At 45.5% G+C, this 24671-nt stretch overlaps 2 protein-coding genes across 2 annotated transcripts in view; one reads left to right on the top strand and one right to left on the bottom strand.

The window, feature by feature from the left end:
- Positions 1-24671, top strand: part of LOC123990488 (inner centromere protein-like) — a 100143-nt gene that overhangs the window by 8188 nt on the left and 67284 nt on the right. The gene's annotated exons all lie outside the window — the stretch shown is intronic.
- Positions 11703-12362, bottom strand: LOC123991487 (keratin-associated protein 5-3-like). Its single transcript, XM_046293104.1, has one exon. The coding sequence runs from the start codon at positions 12360-12362 to the stop codon at positions 11703-11705; it is 660 nt and encodes a 219-aa protein (XP_046149060.1).

The raw sequence follows: 24671 nt of genomic DNA, 5'->3' as shown, positions 1-24671 counted from the left end.
TCATTCCTTCAATTCTGACCAGTTTCCCTGCCGACGAAGACATCCCCACAGCATGATGCTGCCACCACCATGCTACACTGTGGGGATGGTGACTCGGGGGGATGAGAGGTGTTGGGTTTGCCCCAGACATAGGGTTTCCTTAATGGCCATAAAGCTACATTTTAGTCTCATCTGACCAGAGTACCTTTTTCCATATGTTTGGGGACTCTCCAACATGCCTTTTGACAAACACCAAGCTTGTTTGTTTATTTTTTGTCTTTAAGCAATGGCTTTTTTCTGGCCACTCTTCTGTAAAGCCCAGCTCTGTGGAGTGTACGGCTTAAAGTGGTCCTATGGACTCCAATCTCCGCTGTGGAGCTTTGCAGCTCCTTCAAAGTTATCTTTGATCTCTTTGTTGCCTCTCTGATTAATGCCCTCCTTGCCTGGTCCATGAGTTTTGGTGGGCGGCCCTCCCTCCTTTGTTGCGGTGCCATATTCTATCAATTTTTTATAATGGATTTAATGGTGGGCCGTGGGATGTTCAAAGTTTTGGATAGTTTTTTAATACCCAACCCTGATCTGTACGTCTCCACAACCTGCCTTTCAGAACAGGTTTATATATACTGAGATCATTTGACAGATCATGTGACACTTAGATTGTGCTGCCTCTTGGTGAGCGGTTTCCTGTTTGCTCATTTCTTTACACAGCTGACTGTCTTAGTGCCAGCATCCATCTGTGATGGTAAATAAACAGCCAAGAAAAATAGAGATGAAAACTCTCTAGGCAAGTAGTGTGGTCTGAAGCTTATCATAAAATCTCTACTTCAGGCGAGCAAAATCTAGAGACTTCCTTAGATTTTGTGCACCAGCTGTTGTTTACAAATATGCACAGATCCCCCATCATCCCCTCATCCTTCTTTTTACCGGAGTGTGCTGTTCTATCTACCCGGTTCAGTGTGTATCCCGCTAGCTGAATATCCATGTCATCATTCAGCCACGATTCCGTGAAACATAAGATGTTACAGTTTTTGATGTCCCGTTGGTAGGATATTCGTGATCGTACCTCGTCTAATTTATTGTCCAATGATCATACCTCGTCTAATTTATTGTCCAATGATTGCACGTTGGCGAGTAGTATTGACAGTAACGGCAGCTTTCCCACTTGGCGGATCCTTACGAGGCACCCCGCTCTGTGACCTCTGTACCTGCGTCTCTTCCTCTTGCCAATGACGGGGTCTTGTCGGGTGTTCGAAGTACATCCTGTGCGTCTAATCCGAGGTGAGTGATCTCTGTCCTGATATATAGAAGCTCTGCGTCTAATCCGAGGTGAGTAATCTCTGTCCTGATATCTAGAAGCTCTGTGTCTAATCCGAGGTGAGTGATCTCTGTCCTGATATCCAGAGGCTCTTTGTCTAATCCGAGGTGAGTGATCTCTGTCCTGATATCCAGAGGCTCTTTGTCTAATCCGAGGTGAGTGATCTCTGTCCTGATATCCAGAAACTCTTTGTCTAATCCGAGGTGATTGATCACTGTCCTGAAATCCAGAAGCCCTTTGTCTAATCCGAGGTGAGTGATCGCTGTCCTGATATCCAGAAGCTATTTGTCTAATCCGAGGTGATTGATCTCTGTCCTGATATCCAGAAGCTCTTTGTCTAATCCGAGGTGATTGATCTCTGTCCTGATATCCAGAAGCTCTTTGTCTAATCCGAGGTGATTGATCTCTGTCCTGATATCCAGAAGCTCTTTGTCTAATCCGAGGTGATTGATCGCTGTCCTGATATCCAGAAGCTCTTTGTCTAATCCGAGATCGCTGTCCTGATATCCAGAAGCTCTTTGTCTAATCTGAGGTGATTGATCTCTGTCCTGATATCCAGAAGCTCTTTGTCTAATCTGAGGTGATTGATCTCTGTCCTGATATCCAGAAGCTCTTTTCTGACATAAGATACGGTTGCAGAAACATTATGTACAAGACAAGTTTCAAATAACGCTGGAAAAGAAACACATAATAGCGCAATTGGTTGGGCGCCAGTAAACCTGCTGCCATTTCATCCTGCGCCATTTTAACACATGGTTCAGTTTATGAAGGGGGTCTCAGGAGGTCTGGGACTGTATATATGGTTCAGTCTATGATGGGGGTCTCAGGAGGTCTGTGTACATGTTTCCTCCTTCAGTTCCTCCTGTTCCCCGGGGTAGTGTGACCCCAGATTATATGATATGGGGCATGTTCTTCACACACACCACACATATGCACACACACATACACACAGATTGACCACCCAACGCCCAGGGTATAACCAGGGGTGGAAAGAAATGAAATATCCGAAATATCCTAATCAAGGACAAGTGTTGTTTTAACATGTTATTTTAATGACATTTTACTCAGTAGAAGTCCTGTTACTTTAATGAAATTTTACTCAGTAGAAGTAAAACTACTGGTGTAAAAGTGAAAAGAAGCTAATTTAATGAGAAATTAAGCAAAATGTAGCACCTAAACAAAAAATATAAACCGTTCATGCTATTTTCCTCACTCATTCACTCCCTCTTTACATCACTCCCTCTCTCTCTCCCTCACTCACAAACTCCCTCTTTCCCTCACTCACTCACACACTCACTCACTTACTCACCCATACAATGACAAATGGTGAGTGCCAAGGCACACAGGACTTACCTAAAGGACTTGATATCAAATTAGCTCTGGAGGCGACAACAGAACATCATGGAAATACTGTACAAATGAATGAGCAAACCCTCCTAAAAAAAGAGATTTGGCTGTAGATGTTGCATTAGATTGATAATCTATATATCTAATATCTAATGTACATTCGGTTATGTAGTTATGTATCCATCAGCAAAGAAAGAAAGGAACTCTGTTCGAGAGCCTTCACTTCTCTCAGAACTTGCTGTTCGGGTTTCGGCAGGAGCTGATTTTCAAAGTGAATAGAGTCTATCCCGGCTCACCGTGCAATGAAGAGCAGTGTAACAATGCTAAAAGGTCACAGGTCGACAGTGGTAGGGGCTTAATGTATGGAAAGGAATGAAACAAATCCATCTTGTCTGGCACACAGGCAAGGTACTCGTCCAGCTCCCTTGTACCTTTTGATCCTTTTGGTCATTAGTGATGAGGAGAAATCTTCTTCGTCCTCGTCCTCGTCAGTGTGTCAAGATGCTGCTCTGGGTAGATCAAACCTGTAGAGTGGCAAATACGCAACTTACCCATTGAATATTTGTGCAAATTCTGCTTTATGTGGCAACTTAGTTCCTCATATCACTGACACTACAATTACCCAAACACAGACTTTCCATACTTGTTATTCTCAGATACCGAGACTGAAGTGAGTTTGTCAGATGTTCTCATACCTAAAAAGCTAATGTTGAGAGTCCATGTCTTTGTCTCCATGTCTTTATGTACCTATTGTGTATTACTCACACAGTTATATGCACAATTAGACTTACAGAGTCTCTGTGTAAATTAGGATCGCTAGCGGGACACTTTTCGACAACATCCGGTGAAAAAGGCTATGAGGGGTGCCCACTCCTCTTCTGGCTGTGCCAGGTGGAGATTATAAACCTAGAGAGGAACCAGGCTATGTGGGGTGGCCAGTCCTCTTCTGGCTGTGCCAGGTGGAGATTATAAACCTAGAGAGGAACCAGGCTATGTGGGGTGGCCAGTCCTCTTCTGGCTGTGCCAGGTGGAGATTATAACAGAACATGGTCAAGATGTTCAAATGTTCATAAATGACCAGCATGGTCAAATAATAGTAATCAAAGTGAACAAGTCAGGGTTCCATAGCTGCAGGCAGAACAGTTGAAACTGGAGCAGCAGCACGGCCAGGTGGACTGGGGACAACAAGAAGTCATCATGCCAGGTAGTCCTGAGGCATGGTCCTAGGGCTCAGGTCCTCTGAGAGAAAGAAGAAAGAAAGAAAGAGAGAGCATACTTAAATTCACACAGGACACCGGATAAGACAGGAGAAATACTCCAGATATAACAGACTGACTCTAGCCCCCCGACACATAAACTACTGCAGCATAAATACTGGAGGCTGAGACAGGAGGGGTCAGGAGACACTGTGGCCCCATCCGATGATACCCCCGGACAGGGCCAAACAGGCAGGATATAGAATAGATAGATAGATAGAACCCCACCCACTTTGCCAAAGCACAGCCCCCACACCACTAGAGGGATATCTTCAACCACCAACTTACCATCCTGAGACAAGGCCGAGTATTGCCCACAAAAATTTCCGCCACGGCACAAACCAAGGGGGGGCGCCAACCCAGACAGGAAGACCACTTCAGTGACACAACCCACTCAAGTGACGCACCCCTCCTAGGGACGGCATGGAAGAGCATCAGTAAGCCAGTGACTCAGCCCCTGTAATATGGTTAGAGGCAGAGAATCCCAGTGGAGAGAGTGTGAGGGCGGTTCGTTGCTCCAGTGCCTTTCCGTTCACCTTCACACTCCTGGATCAGACAACATAGGACCTACTGAAGAGATGAGTCTTCAATAAAGACTTAAAGGTTGAGACCGAGTCTGCGTCTCTCACATGGGTAAGCAGACCGTTCCATAAAAATGGAGGTCTATAGGAGAAAGCCCTGCCTCCAGCTGTTTGCTTAGAAATTCTAGGGACAATTAGGAGGCCGTAGTATACGTGTAGGTATGTACGACAAGACCAAATCAGAAAGATAAGTAGGAGCAAGCCCATGTAAATCTTTGTAGGTTAGCAGTAAAATCTTGAAATCAGCCCTTGCCTTAACAGGAGGCCAGTGCAGGAAGGCTAGCACTGGAGTAATATGATCACATGTTTTGGTTCTAGTCAGGATTCTAGCAGCCGTATTGAGCAAGTTTATTTAGTGCTTTAGCCGGAAAGTAGAGCATTGCAGTAGTCTAACCTAGAAGTAACAAAAGCATGGATTAATTTTTCTGCATCATTTTTGGGCAGAAAAATTCAGATTTTTGCAATGTTACGTAAATTGAAAAAAACTGTCCTTGAAACAGTCTTGATATGTTCGTCAAAAGAGAGATCAGGGCCCAGAGTAACGCCGAGGTCCTTCAAAGTTTTATGTGAGAGGACTGTATAACCATCAAGATTAATTGTCAGATTCAACAGAAGATCTCTTTGGTTCTTGGGACCTAGAACAAGCATCTCTGCTTTGTATGAGTTTAAAAGTAGAACATTTGCAGCCATCCACTTCCTTATGTCTGAAACACAGGCTTCCAGCGAGGGCAATTTTGGGGCTTCACCATGCTTCATTGAAATGTAGAACTGTGTGTCATCCTCATAGTAGTGAAAGTTAACATTATGTTTTTGAATGTCATCCCCAAGAGGTAAAATATATAGTGAAAACAATAGTGGTCCTAAATCAGAACCTTGAGGAACACCAACATTTACAGTTGATTTGTCAGACGACCAGCACCGGCTTCACAAAATCACAAATAGCGAAAAAAATAAATCACCTACCTTTGAAGATCTTCCTCTGTTTGCAATCCCAAGGGTCCCAGCTACACAATGAATGTTTGTTTTGTTAAATAAAGTCCTTCTTTATATCCAAAAAAGTCAGTTGAGTTGGCGCCAATGATCTCAGTAATCCACTCCTTCAACATGCATACAAAAATATCTAAAAAGCTACTGGTAAACTTCGTTCAAACAAGTCAAATAATATTTCTAATCAATCCTCAGGTTCCCTAATATGTAAATAAACTATAATATTTCAGACGGAAAGAACGGTGTTCAATAGAAAAGGAAAATAGCGAAGAGCGCCCTCCTTCACGCCGCCAAAAGTCTACCTGCCCTGATGAGAACACCTTGGATAAACTACAACTACTTGTTCGCTTTTCAAGAAACAAGCCTGAAACCCTTTCTAAATACTGTTGACATCTAGTGGAAGCCATAGGAACTGCCCCTTTTTGTATATCCCATAGGCTAGCATTGAAAAGGCCTGTGACCTCAAAAAAAATAATTTCCAGATGGATTTTCCTCTGGTTTTTGCCTGTCGTATCAATTCTGTTATACTCACAGATATTATTTTAACAGTTTTAGAAACTTCAGAGTGTTTTCTATCCAATTATACCAATTATATGCATATCCTGGTTTCTGCGCCTGAGTAACAGGCAGTTTACTTTGGGCATGTCAGTCATCCGGAAATTCAGGATACTGCACCCTTGGCTTAAGAAGATTTATTAAACAGCCATCACTAACATAGAGAGGCTGCTGCCTACATACAGACTTGAATCATTGGTGTGTGTGTGTGTGTGTGTGTGTGTGTGTGTGTGTGTGTGTGTGTGTGTGTGTGTGTGTGTGTGTGTGTGTGTGTGTGTGTGTGTGTGTGTGTGTGTGTGTGTGTGTGCGTGTGCGTGTGCGTGTGTGTGTGTACGTCGTGTGTCTGTGCGTATGTCGTGTGCGTGCGTCTGTGTCTGTGCGTACGTTGTGTGTGTGTGTGGGTCTGTGCATACGCCCTGTGTCTGTGCGTACGTTGTGTGTGTGTGTGGGTCTGTGCATACGCCCTGTGTCTGTGCGTACGTCGTGTGTCTGTGTCTGTGCGTACGTTGTGTGTCTGTGTCTGTGTCTGTGTCTGTGTCTGTGTCTGTGCGTACGTTGTGTGTCTGTGTCTGTGCGTACGTCGTGTGTCTGTGTCTGTGTCTGTGTCTGTGTCTGTGTCTGTGTCTGTGTCTGTGTCTGTGTCTGTGCGTACGTCGTGTCTGTGTCTGTGTCTGTGCGTACGTCGTGTGTCTGTGCGTCGTGTGTTTTCTCTCAGGGTTTTTCATTACTCAGACTCAGTTTCATGAATCAAATGGAATACAGGAGTGAAAGCAGAATGACCCCCACTAACTCCACTCTACTCACATTCCTTAAGTTAACATAAATATACTTAATCAAGTCGGTAAGGACAAGCTTCTACTCCCCTGCAGAAGAGAGCACAGTGCATTAACCTCTGTCTCTGGAACTGAGAAGCAGATCTGGGTTCAAATCTTAGAAGAAAGAATTATTTCAAATGGTATTTGAACCCAGGTCTGTCTGAGAATCGGTCGTAGCGTTCAGATCATCCTGGCTCCCTGTTTTTGGGCAATGAAGAATTCGATTTGATGATATTGTGACATGGAGAAGCGTCACTTTTAAGTCTTCGTTCGTGTGATAATCCGTGTGTGGGGTTTCTATTCCTTACTGCACTTTTAAAACTCATAAAAACTCATTATTAAGACACATGTTTACATGGCGTTAAAGCGTTTAACTCCACGGTACAACCCCGCGTCATGTAGTTCAGTAAACTTCAAGAATAAACACAGTGAATGACTTTTTCTCAAGCAATAATGCCACGTATTGAGGGCTCTACCCTACCAGAGGTTTATTGTCCTGCTTAGTGTCACGTATTGAGGGCTCTACCTACCAGAGGATTATTGTCCTGCTTAGTGTCACGTATTGAGGGCTCTAGCTACCAGAGGTTTATTGTCCTGCTTAATGCCACGTATTGAGGGCTCTACCTACCAGAGGTTTATTGTCCTGCTTAATGTAATGTATGTACATCATAGTGCATATTCACCTCTAACCCTTTTTAAATACCAACATTGCTATATCGACTTTAAGATAGGCCTTAATTGCACCAACGTCTCACTCTAAAAAGTGCATGAATAAGTGATGAGACTGTGCTGAACACTTTGTGACCCGTTCTGGTAAGACAGAGATGATGGGTGGGGTGCAGGGGAAGCTATTTCTCCATCATTATCCCAAGACTCTTATCATCAAGGATGTTTACAGAGAGAGTAGTGTAGTCGTTGGCAACATTCACCCTGGGAGGATGAGGAAGGAGGACGCCATGTTATCCTGTCATACACACACCAGACACACAGTGGTTGGCAACATTCACCCTGGGAGGATGAGGATGGACGACTCTATGTTATCCTGTCATACACACACCAATCACACACACAGTGGTTGGCAACATTCACCCTGGGAGGATGAGGATAGACGACTCTATGTTATCCTGTCATACACACACCAGACACACACAGTGGTTGGCAACATTCACCCTGGGAGGATGAGGATGGACGACTCTATGTTATCCTGTCATACACACACCAGACACACACAGTGGTTGGCAACATTCACCCTGGGAGGATGAGGATGGACGACTCTATGTTATCCTGCCCGGACCAAAAACTCATTATTCAGACACATATTTACAGCATCTGTATATCATCACATTCTGAGAGATTTAGTGAAACTCTTTATTTCACTGTGGCCTTAATCAACACAAATCATGCTTCTATTTTAACACTTGTATTGTCCTACAACGCTGAATGATTGGTAGCCCTATAGACAGCATCTTGTGTAGAGAGAGAGAGAGAGAGGAGAGAGAGAGAGAGAGAGAGAGAGAGAGAGAGAGAGAGAGAGAGAGAGAGAGAGAGAGAGAGAGGGGGGCAGAGATGACAGTGTTACAGAGAGAGAGAGAGAGAGGGGGAGAGATGACAGTGTTACAGAGAGAGAGAGAGAGAGAGAGAGAGAGAGAGAGAGAGAGAGAGAGAGAGAGAGAGAGAGAGAGGGGGGGAGATGACAGTGTTACAGAGAGAGAGAGAGAGAGAGAGAGAGAGAGAGAGAGAGGGGGGGGGAGAGATGACAGTGTTACAGAGAGAGAGAGAGAGAGAGAGAGAGAGAGAGAGAGAGAGAGAGAGAGAGAGAGAGAACTGATTTACTTAGTGCTCGCAAGCTATGAGGAGCTTAGCAAGAAACTTCTCCAACATGTTACTGTACCTACCTCGGGTGTGGAGCCGGGGCGCCACACCCGCTGACGACGTCTGGCGTGATACAGGGAGGAGTATTGGTATTACTACATGACTCTGTATTAAGCACCGTTCTAGGATAGGTAGGAGAGGTCTCTTAAGGAGATCACCTTCTCATGTTTTGGGTGTGTCGTCAGCTTCCGCATGGCGTGTCACTGTATTGTGTTGTAGAGGGCGGTGTGGACCCCCGACTGTGAGGTAGGTACTGTCTGTTCCTGGTTTCAACGAGCACCTAGAATGACACCGACCACGAGCCTGGGTCTTTGATCAGATGCTTGATCTTCCCACGGGAGATTATAAAGGCACACACTGGCCGCGGTAAGCGACAAAGGGCGACAAAACGCACAAGTTTTGAAAGTGGCTCGGTTCGTGGTGCTCGCTCCCATGGAAGATGAAATTAGCTGAAGTCTTGAGTGGCCTCTGGGCACGGTTGACCAATGAGCAGAGTTCATCTTGTCAACCACTCAAACAATGTTTTAATGACAACATTCGAGATGACGACAACCCGCTGGTCACATGGTCTGAGAGTTTTCCTGCCGTTCAGTTACAGGAAGTGACGTATTTTTGGGGGGGTTTGATGCGGCAAAGGATTGGTGTTTTGAACTAGTGTTAAAGTTACCGTGCGACCATGTTATTTAAGGGCTGTGTTCGGTAACTTAACACTAGTTCAAAACACCAATCCTTTGCCGCATCAAACCCCCCAAAAAATATGTCACTTCCTGTTGTGCTTCCTGACTTTTGATTACTGTTCTGCTCTTTCAGGGCCGCTCAGGTGAGGCCTTTTTGTTTCATGCAGCGCGCCAGAGCAGTTCTTGTCGGGAGAAATTAATATATGTATATTATATTCATATATGCTAATTCTATTCTAATAAAGGTTGCTTCTCTTCCACGCCCACAACGGAAGCACAATCATGGCCTCGGATTTGCAGGTGGACGCATTAGAACAGACCCGGGGTCTGTTTCTCTGGCGGCAGACATGCTGAAAGGCTTAGTGTTGTTTCTTCGAAACCAGCAACTCAACCAATCACTCAACCTCTGCCAGTGAATAACAACAACCGGTTTTACACGATTTCTGCATTTATGAGTGTTCCACAGAGCTATAATGTTTACCAGCTGGGCTGCTCTCTCTCTCTCTCTCTCTCTCTCTCTCTCTCTCTCTCTCTCTCTCTCTCTCTCTCTCTCTGTGTCTCTCTCTGTGTCTCTCTCTTCCCTCTCTCTCTCTCTCTCTCTCTCTGTGTCTCTCTCTTCCCTCTCTGTCTCTCTCTCTCTCTCTCTCTCTCTCTCTCTCTCTCTCTCTCTCTCTCTCTCTCTCTCTCTCCCTCTGTCCCTCTGTCCCTCTGTCTCTCTCTATCTCTCTCTCTCAATTCAATTCAAAGGGCTCTCTCTCTCTGTGTCTCTCTCTCTGTTTCTCTAAGCAGTCCCAGTCAGTTTGTGGCTGCTGGTTTGGCACTGTTCTCCCATGGGGAAAAAGCAGAAACCAACCAAGTACTCTTTGTTATCTGTTTTGAACAGAAACGTTTTTTTTTGTGCATTAGGCACATTTTTAACATAGCTTGTGTTTTAAGCTTTTCATCGTGAGAGTGAAGTTGTTGTTAGTTGTAGAAAAACACAAAACGTGAAGCTTGAGGAATAGTTTTACTACAAAGTTACTGCTGAGACAGATTGTTTGGGTCGAAGGGTATTTTCTCCAGGGATAAGTGTACTGTACTGAGTGTATGAAAGTACATTTTAGATGATAGACAGGATTTAGATAGGACAGTGAGGCGATAGGTGTGCGTTAAGTTATAAGTGTACTCTACTATAAACACTAAGTTGTTATTTTGTTTTATTTGTCAGGGTTCTGTACTGTTAGATGATATATTCATGATTTAGATACTAAAGTTAGGATTTATTCTCTAAAGTGAGGTGATTGCCGTTGAGTTGACAGCTTCAGGGAGCCCTAGATGGGTCCTCGGAGTCCTTCAGTGAGGTCCTCTGGGGCTGACTAACCTCATGCTTCAGTGCGCTCAACATATTGCCTAACCAACTGCAATCGCGCTTCCCAAATGGCACCCTATTCTCTATTTTAGTGCACTACTTTAGCCCAGGATCACATAGACCTCTGGTCAACGGTAGTGCACTAAATAGGGAATAGGGTGCCATTTGGGCCGCAAATTTCTGACTTACTGACCTGCTTCAACTGACTCCTCTCTCACGTCTCCAGGACTCACGCAGGGCCGTGTAAAAGAGATTTAATGGGAGTAGGAGTTAAGAAAGCACAAGGAAGCCTGCTGAAGAAAGCCCTCCTTTGTGTGTGTGTGTGTGTGTGTGTGTGTGTGTGTGTGTGTGTGTGTGTGTGTGTGTGTGTGTGTGTGTGTGTGTGTGTGTGTGTGTGTGTGTGTGTGTGTGTGTGTGTGTGTGTGTGTGTGTGTGTGTGTGTGTGTGTGTGTGTGTGTGTGTGAACATCCAGTAGCTATACTTCCTCCCTCCCTGCAGTAACTTTCCCTCACCACCCCCTTTCCCTGTACCTCTACCCTCCAGCATGGGTTCTAATAGAAACCCATACAAATCAAACACCCTACACTTCTGCTTGACTTTGGAAACCTATTTGGAATTTTGTGTTAAACATATATATTAAAGGGCCTCTGTGTGACGGTAGTGGACTGATTCCCTCTGGCTCCTCTGAGTTCTCTAGGAAATGAGCCCTTGGAGGCTCTTATGGTAAAACCAATACATCCACCTGAATACATTGGCTGAGTCCCAAATGGGACCCTAGTCTCTACATAGTGCACTACTGTCCTATGAGCACTATGAGTTTTATGAGTCATATGGGCACTATGAGGGCTTTGAACACTATGAGTCCTGTGAGCACTATGAGTCCCAGGAGCACTATGGGCACTATGAGCTCTATGAGTCCTATGAGAACTATGAGTCATATGATCACTATTAGCACTATGAGCCCTATGCATCATATGAACACTATGAGACCTGTAAGGCCTATGATCACTGTGAGTCCTGTGCGTCCTATGAGCATTATGAGTTCTATGAGCATTATGAGTTCTATGAGCATTATGAGTTCTATGAGCATTATGAGCCCTATGAGCATTATGAGCCCTATGAGCATTATGAGTCCTGTGCGTCCTATGATCACTGTGAGTCCTATGATCTCTAAGCCCACACAGCCCACACAGCCCACACAGTCCACACAGCCCACACAGTCCACACAGCCCACACAGCCCACAAAGTCCACACAGCCCACACAGTCCACACAGCCCACACAGTCCACACAGCCCACACAGTCCACACAGCCCACACAGCCCACACAGCCCACACAGTCCACACAGCCCACACAGTCCACACAGCCCACACAGCCCACACAGTCCACACAGTCAACACAGCCCACACAGTCCACACAGCCCACACAGTCCACACAGCCCACACAGCCCTCACAGACCACACAGTCCACACAGTCCACACAGCCCACACAGCCCACACAGCCCACACAGTCCACACAGCCCACACAGACCACACAGCCCACACAGTCCACACAGACCACACAGCCCACACAGCCCACACAGTCCACACAGCCCACACAGCCCACACAGCCCAGGGGTACAAAAAACAACATTCATCCGCCGTCTGGCTGAGCTGAGCACTTCAACCGGGGAACCACTCCTGTCCTGAGAGACAGACTGACGTCCCACAGGATATAGAGGTGTGTGTGTGTGTGTGTGTGTGTGTGTGTGTGTGTGTGTGTGTGTGTGTGTGTGTGTGTGTGTGTGTGTGTGTGTGTGTGTGTGTGTGTGTGTGTGTGTGTGTGTGTGTGTGTGTGTGTGTGTGTGTGTGTGTGTGTACAGGATAGAGAGAGAAATAACTGATATTATGGAAAATAGAACCGTTTCTGAACAGTGAACAGTGCTGAAAGAAATGAAGCTTATATCATAGGGAGGAAAGCAGGAAATAGTACCCCAGCCAATCAGCTGACTGGCTGGCTGAATAGTATAATTGCATTCTAAAGGACTAGTGTTCTTGAATGAGTGTTTCAACCAAGGCTGATTTTATCTCAGGGGGAAATGGAACTGTATAAAGCACTGTAATCATCTGATGAAAATTGTATTTTAAATATGTTTATACAGTACAGTACAGTACAGTGCAGTACAGTACAGGATGGCAGCGTACTGAAGGAATGTTAAAGGGCACTTACTCCCTTGACTGTTTGGAGATTACAAAAAGCTGATCGTATTTAAGACACTGTCTTCCACATCAAATGTATGTCTGCAGTACATCATGAAACTAGACTGTATTGTTACAGTAGGTTACAGTAGGTCGGTTTATAAGGAGACAGGAAGTGAACAAAACCTTAAAATTAAAAACAATCTCTCTCTCTGTCTCTCTCTCTCTCTCTCTCTCTCTCTCTCTCTCTCTCCCTCTCTCTCTCTGTCTCAATCTCTCTCTCTCTCTCTCTCTCTCTCTCTCTCTCTCTCTCTCTCTCTCTCTCTCTCTCTCTCTCTCTCTCTCTCTCTCTCTCTCTCTCTCTCTCTTAAATCAAATCAAGATAAGAAATAAATCTCTCTCTCTCTCTCTCTAAGAAGAAGAAGAAGAAGAAGAAGAAGTTTAAGCTGCCTATCACTCATTGGTTTTTGCGACCAGTGGACAGCCAGTGAATTATGTGGATCGCAGCCTATAGAATAACAGCTGTATAGTGTGGATCCCAGCCTATAGAATAACAGCTGCATAGTGTGGATCCCAGCCTATGGAATAACAGCTGCATAGTGTGGATCCCAGCCTATAGAATAACAGCTGCATAGTGTGGATCCCAGCCTATGGAATAACAGCTGCATAATGTGGATCCCAGCCTATAGAATAACAGCTGCATCGTGTAGATCCCAGCCTATAGAATAACCTATAGAATAACAGCTGTATAGTGTGGATCCCAGCCTATAGAATAACAGCTGCATGGTGTGGATCCCAGCCTATAGAATAACCTATAGAATAACAGCTGTATAGTGTGGATCCCAGCCTATAGAATAACAGCTGCACCGTGTGGATCCCAGCCTATAGAATAACAGCTGCATAGTGTGGATCCCAGCCTATAGAATAACCTATAGAATAACAGCTGCATAGTGTGGATCCCAGCCTATAGAATAACAGCTGCATAGTGTGGATCTCAGCCTATAGAATAACAGCTGCATAGTGTGGATCCCAGCCTATAGAATAACAGCTGCACAGTGTGGATCCCAGCCTATAGAATAACAGCTGCATAGTGTGGATCCCAGCCTATAGAATAACAGCTGCATAGTGTGGATCCCAGCCTATAGAATAACAGCTGCATAGTGTGGATCCCAGCCTATGGAATAACCTATAGAATAACAGCTGTATAGTGTGGATCCCAGCCTATAGAATAACAGCTGCATCGTGTGGATCCCAGCCTATAGAATAACATCTGCATAGTGTGGATCCCAGCCTATAGAATAACAGCTGCATAGTGTGGATCCCAGCCTATAGAATAACAGCTGCATAGTGTGGATCCCAGCCTATAGAATAACAGCTGCATAGTGTGGATCCTAGCCTATAGAATAACAGCTGCATCGCGTGGATCCCAGCCTATAGAATAACAGCTGCATAGTGTGGATCCCAGCCTATAGAATAACAGCTGCATAGTGTGGATCCCAGCCTATAGAATAACAGCTGCATAGTGTGGATCCTAGCCTATAGAATAACAGCTGCATCGCGTGGATCCCAGCCTATAGAATAACAGCTGCATAGTGAAGATCCCAGCCTATAGAATAACAGCTGCATAGTGTGGATCCCAGCCTATAGAATAACAGCTGCATAGTGTGGATCCCAGCCTATAGAATAACAGCTGCATAGTGTGGATCCCAGCCTATAGAATAACAGCTGCATAGTGTGGATCCCAGCCTATAGAATAACAGCTGCATAGTGTGGATCCCAGCCTATAGAATAACAGCTGCATAGTGTGGATCCCAGCCTATAGAATAACAGCTGCATAGTGTGGATCCCAGCCTATAGAATAACAGCTGCATAGTGTGGATCCCAGCCTATAGAATAAAAGTTTGAGGGAGTTCCTCCCTTCTAAACTCCTCTGTGGTATTTGGGCTCCATACTGTCAAAAACAAGTTTAATTTGAAAAGACCACGAGCGGGACTTTACATTTTCAATCTAATTTGTGCTGATTCAGAAGAAAATGTGCATAGGCCTAAAAGACAAATATTCAAATTCGGTGACTGCCTGCAGGGAGAAACTTTGTAGCGAGGCAGGGGAAAATAGAGGGAGAAGCTACGGGGATAGTCGCATTAGAAGTTGTGGGAGATGAGGAAATGTTAGACGGGCGAGGAGGCATTTCTGAGTCAAATAGAAATTGTTAATTCGACGTTGTCTGCATCTGGGTCTTACCTTCACACCTGATTTTAATAATAAATAGACAATGAGTAACGATAACTTGGCTATATAAGCGGGGTACCAGAACTGAGTCGATGTGCAGGGGTACCAGTACTGAGTCCATGTGCAGGGGTACCAGTACTGAGTCGATGTGCAGGGGTACCAGTACTGAGTCGATGTGCAGGGGTACCAGTACTGAGTCGATGTGCAGGGGTAGGAGGTAATTGAGGTAGATATGTGCATATAACTAGGTGTAACGATGTGCAGGGGTACCAGGGTAGGAGGTAATTGAGGTAGATATGTGTAGGTGTAACGCTGAGTCGAAGAGTGATGGGTGTGGAGTCAGGCGCAGAGAGCAGAGGATTTGAGAAAAACGCTTTAATGTCCAACAGAAATAGTGTACAAACGGGTGATGCCGAACACAGGCGTAAAACACTCTACCCAAGAACAAACTGGTACAAAACGCCGGACAGCGAAAAACCCAACAATAAACCGGAACACCTCTTGACATAACAGCAAACAAGCCCGCACAAACACAGGCAAGCTAATAGAACCTAAATTACCCCAACCCAAAAACCCCAACAAGGAACAGGTGAAACCAATTAGACACAACCAACAGAAAAGGGGAAAAGGGGTCGGTGGCAGCTAGTAGACCGGCGACGACGCCCGCCGAGCACCACCCGAACAGGAAGGGGAGCCACCCGAACAGGAAGGGGAGTCACACGAACAGGAAGGGGAGCTACCCGAACAGGAAGAGGAGCCACCCGAACAGGAAGGGGAGCCACCCGAACAGGAAGGGGAGCCACCCGAACAGGAAGGGGAGCCACACGAACAGGAAGGGGAGCCACACGAACAGGAAGAGGAGCCACCGAACAGGAAGGGGAGCCACCCGAACAGGAAGGGGAGCCACCCGAACAGGAAGGGGAGCCACCCGAACAGGAAGGGGAGCCACCCGAACAGGAAGGGGAGCCACTCGAACAGGAAGAGGAGCCACGTGACACTAGGAATAAAGTGACATATAATAAACAGTAGCAGCTGCGTAAGTGATGAGTCAAAAAAGGGTCAGTGCAGATAGTTAAATAATTCACCAAATAGCCTCCCGGACTAACTATTTGGCGGTCTTATGGGTTAATGGTAGAAGCTGTTCAGGGTCCTGTTGGTTACAGAGTTGGTGCATCGGTACCGCTTGCTGTGGGGTAGCAGAGACAACAGTCCATGACTTGGGTGGCTGGAGTCTTTGAAGATTTTTAGGGTCTTCGTCTGACACCGCCTGGAATAGAGGTCCTGGATGTCAGGGGCCCCAGTGATGTACTCGGCTGTACGCACTACCCTCTGTAGTGGCTTGCGGTCTAATGCCAAGCAGTTGCCAAACCAAGCGGTGATGCAGCCAGTCAAGATACTCTCAATGGTGCAGCTGTATAACATTTTGGGGATCTGAGGGTCCATGCCAAATCTTTTAGCCTCCTGAGGTGGAAGCGGCATTGTTGTTGTGTGTTTGGACCATGATAGACGCTTGGTTATGTGGACGCCAAGGAACTTCAAGCTCTCAATATGCTCCATTACTACGTTGAGGGGGAGGTTGTTATTCTGGCACCACACTGCCAGATCTCTGACCTCCTCCCTATAGCCTGTCTCATCGTCATTGGTGATCAGGCCTACCACCATCGTGTCATCTGCAAACTTAATGATGGTGTTGGAGTTGTGTTTGGCAACGCAGTCGTGGGTGAACAGGGAGTACAGGAGGGAACTAAGCACACACCCCTGAGGGGACCCTGTGTTGAGGGTCAGATGTTGTAGCCTACCCTCACCACCTGGGAGTGACCTTTCAGGAAGTCTAGGACCCAGTTGCACAGGGAGTGGTTCAGTTCCAGGGCCTGAGCTTTTCCTGGTGGCATAGGGCGGTGTGCAGTGCAGTGGCTATTGCGTAATCCATGGATCTGTTAGGATCTGTTAGGATCCATGGATCTGTGCAAATTGTAGTGGGTTGAGGGTGCCAGGTTATATGGTGGAGGTTATATGGTCCTTGAATAGCCCCTCAAAGCACTTCATGATGACGTAAGTGTGATGACGTAAGTGAGTGTTACAGGGCTATGGTCATTTAGTTCAGTTACCTTCGCTTGCTTGGGTTTCGTAACTATGGTAACAATGATGGACATCTTGGAGAAAGTAGGGGGACGATAGACTGGGATAGGGAGAGATTAAAAATGTCCATAAACATTCCAGCCAGCTGCTCTGTGCATGTTCTGTAGAAGCTGCTTGGAATGCTGTCCGGACCGGCAGCCTTGCGTGGGTTAACACATTTGAAAGTCTTAATCACGTCAGTCATACTTCCGGCGCCCACAGAGATGGCCGCCTTGCTTCGCTTTCCTAGGAAACTATGCAGTTTTTTTTTTACGTGTTATTTCTTACATTAGTACCCCAGGTCATCTTAGGTTTCATTACATACAGTCGAGAAGAACTACTGAATATAAGATCAGCGTCAACTCACCATCAGTACGACCAAGAATATGTTTTTCGCGACGCGGATCCTGTGTTCTGCCTTACAAACAGGACAACGGAATGGATCGCATGCAGCGACCCAAAAAAACGACTCAGAAAAAGAGGGAAACACGGCGGTCTTCTGGTCAGACTCCGGAGACGGGCACACCGTGCACCACTCCCTAGCATTCTTCTTGCCAATGTCCAGTCTCTAGACAACAAGGTTGATGAAATCCGAGCAAGGGTAGCATTCCAGTGGGACATCAGAGACTGTAACGTTCTGTGCTTCACGGAAACATGGCTCACTGGAGAGACGCTATCCGAAGCGGTGCAGCCAGCTGGTTTCTCCACACATCGCGCCGACAGAAACAAACACCTTTCTGGTAAGAAGAGGGGCGGGGGCGTATGCCTTATGACTAACGAGACATGGTGTGATGAAAGAAACATACAGGAACCCAAATCCTTCTGTTCACCTGATTTAGAATTCCTCACAATCAAATGTAGACCGCATTATCTACCAACAGAATTCTCTTCCATTATAATCACAGCCGTATATATCCCCCTCAAGCAGACACATCGATGGCTCTGAACAAACTTTATTTAACTCTTTGCAAACTGGAAACCATTTATCCGGAGGCTGCATTCATTGTAGCTGGGAATTTTAACAAGGCTAATCTGAAAACATGACTCCCTAAATTTTATCAGCATATCGATTGCGCAACCAGGGGTGGAAAAACCTTGGATCATTGTTACTCTAACTTCCGTGACGCATATAAGGCCCTGCCCCGCCCCCCTTTCGGAAAAGCTGACCATGACTCCATTTTGCTGATCCCTGCCTACAGACAGAAACTAAAACTAGAGGCTCCCACGCTGAGGTCTGTCCAACGCTGGTCCGACCAAGCTGACTCCACACTCCATGACTGCTTCCAGCACGTGGACTGGAATATGTTTCGTATTGCGTCAGATAACAACATTGACGAATACGCTGATTCGGTGTGCGAGTTCATTAGAACGTGCGTTGAAGATGTCGTTCCCATAGCAACGTTTAAAACATTCCCTAACCAGAAACCGTGGATTGATGGCAGCATTCGTGTGAAACTGAAAGCGCGAACCACTGCTTTTAATCAGGGCAAGGTGTCTGGTAACATGACCGAATACAAACAGTGCAGCTATTCCCTCCGCAAGGCTATCAAACAAGCTAAGCGTCAGTACAGAGACAAAGTAGAATCTCAATTCAACGGCTCAGAAACAAGAGGCATGTGGCAGGGTCTACAGTCAATCACGGACTACAGGACGAAATCCAGCCCAGTCACGGACCAGGATGTCTTGCTCCCAGGCAGACTAAGTAACTTTTTTGCCCGCTTTGAGGACAATACAGTGCCACTGACACGGCCTGCAACGAAAACATGCGGTCTCTCCTTCACTGCAGCCGAGGTGAGTAAGACATTTAAACGTGTTAACCCTCGCAAGGCTGCAGGCCCAGACGGCATCCCCAGCCGCGCCCTCAGAGCATGCGCAGACCAGCTGGCCGGTGTGTTTACGGACATATTCAATCAATCCCTATACCAGTCTGCTGTTCCCACATGCTTCAAGAGGGCCACCATTGTTCCTGTTCCCAAGAAAGCTAAGGTAACTGAGCTAAACGACTACCGCCCCGTAGCACTCACTTCCGTCATCATGAACTGCTTTGAGAGACTAGTCAAGGACCATATCACCTCCACCCTACCTGACACCCTAGACCCACTCCAATTTGCTTACCGCCCAAATAGGTCCACAGACGATGCAATCTCAACCACACTGCACACTGCCCTAACCCACCTGGACAAGAGGAATACCTATGTGAGAATGCTGTTCATCGACTACAGCTCGGCATTCAACACCATAGTACCCTCCAAGCTCGTCATCAAGCTCGAGACCCTGGGTCTCGACCCCGGCCTGTGCAACTGGGTACTGGACTTCCTGACGGGCCGCCCCCTGGTGGTGAGGGTAGGTAACAACATCTCCTCCCCTCTGATCCTCAACACTGGGGCCCCACAAGGGTGCGTTCTGAGCCCTCTCCTGTACTCCCTATTCACCCACGACTGCGTGGCCATGCACGCCTCCAACTCAATCATCAAGTTTGCGGACGACACAACAGTGGTAGGCTTGATTACCAACAACGACGAGACAGCCTACAGGGAGGAGGTGAGGGCCCTCGGAGTGTGGTGTCAGGGAAATAACCTCACACTCAACGTCAACAAAACTAAGGAGATGATTGTGGACTTGAGGGAACACCCCCCTATCCACATCGATGGAACAGTAGTGGAGAGGGAAGCAAGTTTTAAGTTCCTCGGCATACACATCACAGACAAACTGAATTGGTCCACTCACACAGACAGCATCGTGAAGAAGGCGCTGCAGCGCCTCTTCAACCTCAGGAGGCTGAAGAAATTTGGCTTGTCAGCAAAAGCACTCACAAACATCTACAGATGCACAATCGAGAGCATCCTGGCAGGCTGTATCACCGCCTGGTACGGCAACTGCTCCACCCTCAACCGTAAGGCTCTCCAGAGGGTAGTGAGGTCTGCACAATGCATCACTGTGGGGGCAAACTACCTGCCCTCCAGGACACCTAAACCACCCGATGTTACAGGAAGGCCATAAAGATCATCAAGGACATCAAAAACCCGAGCCACTGCCTGTTCACCCCGCTATCATCCAGAAGGCGAGGTCAGTACAGGTGCATCAAAGCTGGGACCGAGAGACTGAAAAACAGCTTCTATCTCAAGGCCATCAGACTGTTAAACAGCCACAACTAACATTGAGTGGCTGCTGCCAACACACTGACACTGACTCAACTCCAGCCACTTTAATAATGGGAATTGATGGGAATGATGTAAATATATCACTAGCCACTTTAAACAATGCTACCTTATATAATGTTACTTACCCTACATTATTCATCTCATATGCATACGTATATACTGTACTCTATATCATCGACTGCATCCTTATGTAATACATGTATCACTAGCCACTTTAACTATGCCACTTTGTTTACATACTCATCTTATATGTATATACTGTACTTGATACCATCTACTGTATCTTGCCTATGCTGCTCTGTACCATCACTCATTCATATATCCTTATGTACATATTCTTTATCCCCTTACACTGTGTATAAGACAGTAGTTTAGGAATTGTTAGTTAGATTACTTGTTGGTTATTACTGCATTGTCGGAACTAGAAGCACAAGCATTTCGCTACACTCGCATTAACATCTGCTAACCATGTGTATGTGACAAATACATTTGATTTGATTTTGATTTGATTTGATTTGAAATCAAGAGCCCACATCCTTGTGAGCAGTAGGGGCCCAAATCAGCGGCTCTGTGTTATTCTCCTCAATGCGGGAGAAGATGTTCAACTTATCTGGAAGTGAGGCATTGGTTTGAAGTTCCTGCCACGTCTCACGTCGAAGCTGTTGAATTGCAAGTGTACTGTCCCTGCACTGTCGTTTCGACTCTTTGATCACCTTACAGAGGTCATGGCTGGTCTGTTTGTACGTATCCATGTTCCCGGTCATCTTACCGTGGTTCGCGCATTCAGTTTCGCGCAAATGCTGCCGTCTATCCACGTGTTTTGGGGGTTTGGATATGTTCTGATCGTCACCGTAGTAACAACATCCTCTATGCACTTGCTAATGAACCCAGTGACCGAGTCAGTGTAATCGTCAATGTTATTCACAGAGGCGACCCGAAACATACCCCACTCCACACGATCAAAACAGTCCTGTAACTTATATTCCGATTGGTCATTCCTCTGATGGACAGTCCTTACCATGGGGGCTTCCTGTTTTAATTTATGCACCAATAGGCTGGGAGCAGCAGGATGGGAGCTTGATCTGATTTGTGATCTGATTTGTCAAAGGGAGGGCGGGGGAATCAGCTTGAGAGGGAATGTACACGGCTGTAACAATAGCAGCCAAAACATTTCTCGGGAGGTGATGGGGTCGGCATTTGATGGTGAGGTATTCAGATCGGGAGAACAAAAAGACTTGAGTTCCTGTATGACAATCACACCATGAGTTATTAATCATGAAACATTCCCCTCCGCCTTTATTTTTCCCGGGGCGTTCTTTCTTCCTGTTCACGCGCTGGATTGAGAACCCGGTGTGTTGGATGGGATGGAAACAAAATCGAGGAAGAGAGCCAAGTTTCCGTAAAAATATTGCAGTCCCTTTGGTCTCTCTGAAAGAAGATCCTCGCCCTGAGCTTGTCTACCTTATTGTCCAGAGATTGTACATTAGCAAGTAATATACTTGGAAGCGGTGGGTAGTTTTCCCTCCTTCTGAGCCTGACCAGGATGCCGGCTCTCCTTCCTCACGTCCGGCAGCGACATTTTGGTAGTCCAAACAAATTGTCAGGTCCAGGTAATGTCCGATTTTTGGTGAGTGACCACCGATTTAATATTTTTGGTGAGTGACCACCGATTTAATATTTTTGGTGAGTGACCACCGATTTAATATTTTTGGTGAGTGACCACCGATTTAATATTTTTGGTGAGTGACCACCGATTTAATATTTTTGGTGAGTGACCACCGATTTAATATTTTTGGTGAGTGACCACCGATTTAATATTTTTGGTGAGTGACCACCGATTTAATATTTTTGGTGAGTGACCACCGATTTAATATTTTTGGTGAGTGACCACCGATTTAATATTTTTGGTGAGTGACCACCGATTTTTTTAATATTTTTGGTGAGTGACCACCGATTTAATATTTTTGGTGAGTGACCACCGATTTAATATTTTTGGTGAGTGACCACCGATTTAATATTTTTGGTGAGTGACCACCGATTTAATATTTTTGGTGAGTGACCACCGATTTAATATTTTTGGTGAGTGACCACCGATTTAATATTTTTGGTGAGTGACCACCGATTTAATATTTTTGGTGAGTGACCACCGATTTAATATTTTTGGTGAGTGACCACCGATTTAATATTTTTGGTGAGTGACCACCGATTTAATATTTTTGGTGAGTGACCACCGATTTAATATTTAGGAGTTCTTGTCGGTTGTAGGAGATGATACCAGAAATGTTCTGAGCAAATAAAGTAAGACAAAAAAATATATTTTAAAAACTGCAAAGTTGACGAGGAGCTAGAAACAGGGCGATCATATATTTTGGTGCCATCATGGAACATCTAGTAACATTGTGTATCTAGTAACATCTAGTAACATTGTGTATTATCTGGTAACATCTAGTAGCATCTAGTAACATTGTGTATCTAGTAACATCTAGTAACATTGTGTATCTAGTAACATCTAGTAACATTGTGTATCTAGTAACATCTAGTAACATTGTGTATCTAGTAACATCTAGTAACATTGTGTATCTAGTAACATCTAGTAACATTGTTTATTATCTGGTAACATCTAGTAACATCTTGGGATGTGAGATGGACATGATTGATTTGTACTCTTATTGAGAATGTCCATTGACTATTGTGACCGGAGATGGATACGTCCCAAATGGCACCCTATTCCTTATATAATGCACTACTTTTGACCACAACCCTATGGGAAAAGTAGTGCACTACTTTTGACCAGAACCCTATGGGAAAAGTAGTCCACTACTTTTGACCAGAACCCTATGGGAAAAGTAGTGCACTACTTTTGACCACAACCCTATGGGTAAAGTAGTGCACTACTTTTGACCACAACCCTATGGGAAAAGTAGTCCACTACTTTTGACCACAACCCTATGGGTAAAGTAGTGCACTACTTTTGACCAGAACCCTATGGGAAAAGTAGTGCTCTACTTTTTTTGTAGTCCACTACTTTTGACCACAACCCTATGGGAAAAGTAGTCCACTACTTTTGACCAGAACCCTATGGGAAAAGTAGTCCACTACTTTTGAAGAACCCTATGGGAAAAAGTCCACTACTTTTGTATGGGTAAAGTAGTGCACTACCTATGGGAAAAGTAGTGCACTAGAACCCTATGGGAAAAGTAGTGCACTACTTTTGGGAAAAGTAGTGCACTACTTTTGACCAGAACCCTATGGGAAAAGTAGTCCACTACTTTTGACCACAACCCTATGGGTAAAGTAGTGCACTACTTTTGACCACAACCCTATGGGAAAAGTAGTGCTCTACTTTTGTCCAGAACCCTATGGGTAAATTAGTGCACTACTTTTGATCACAACCCTATGGGAAAAGTAGTGCTCCACAAAGGGAATAGGGTACCATTTGAGGCGCAGAGGTGTTGTGATGGAAGTGGGATTTCTCCATGTGTTTCACTCCTTGTGGTCAAACATTTCTTCAACATTCCTTCAGTAGTGCCTCAGTATTTGGAAGCCAAGGCTGTGCTTTGAAATCCCTGATTGTAGAACGGCAGGGTATTGGTTGATTGAAACAAGGACAAGGTCACGTCATAGGACCTACTGCTGTGGTGTCAGTGGAATCATTAGTTCCAGTGACAGTGATGTTAACTGACACACACGTGCAAGCATGAATGCACAAACATGAAAACACACGCTACACACACACACACACACACAGGGATAGGAATGAGCACCAGTAGCTCCCCCCCTCACTATGAGCTACGAGGATTTGATTTAGGATGGTGAAAACTAGTCTTACTGGGATCTGACACATAGCGAAAAAGACATTACAGACAAAACTGCTTTACAAAAATACTTTATAATTTACATACTGTACATTTAAAATGTGTGTGTGTGTGTGTGTGTGTGTGTGTGTGTGTGTGTGTGTGTGTGTGTGTGTGTGTGTGTGTGTGTGTGTGTGTGTGTGTGTGTGTGTGTGTGTGTGTGTGTGTGTGTGTGTGTGTGTGTGTGTGTGTGTGTGTGTGTGTGTGTGTGTGTGTGTGTGTGTGTGTGTGTGTGTGCGTTTTTAATATATAAAAAACTAAAAAACGAGAATTGATACACAAAATGTCTCCTCTACATTGAGCTGAAGGGGGCATGATGTTGACATTAGCCCTAGATTAGATAGAACTAGAGCCTGCAGGACTTGTTTGGTCAACTGTGGTGTTAAAAATGCTGAGCATCTC

This window comes from Oncorhynchus gorbuscha, linkage group LG12 (genome assembly GCF_021184085.1).
Source record: "Oncorhynchus gorbuscha isolate QuinsamMale2020 ecotype Even-year linkage group LG12, OgorEven_v1.0, whole genome shotgun sequence".
NCBI classification, from domain to species: domain Eukaryota; kingdom Metazoa; phylum Chordata; class Actinopteri; order Salmoniformes; family Salmonidae; genus Oncorhynchus; species Oncorhynchus gorbuscha.
This window is presented reverse-complemented; position numbering and strand designations above follow the sequence as displayed.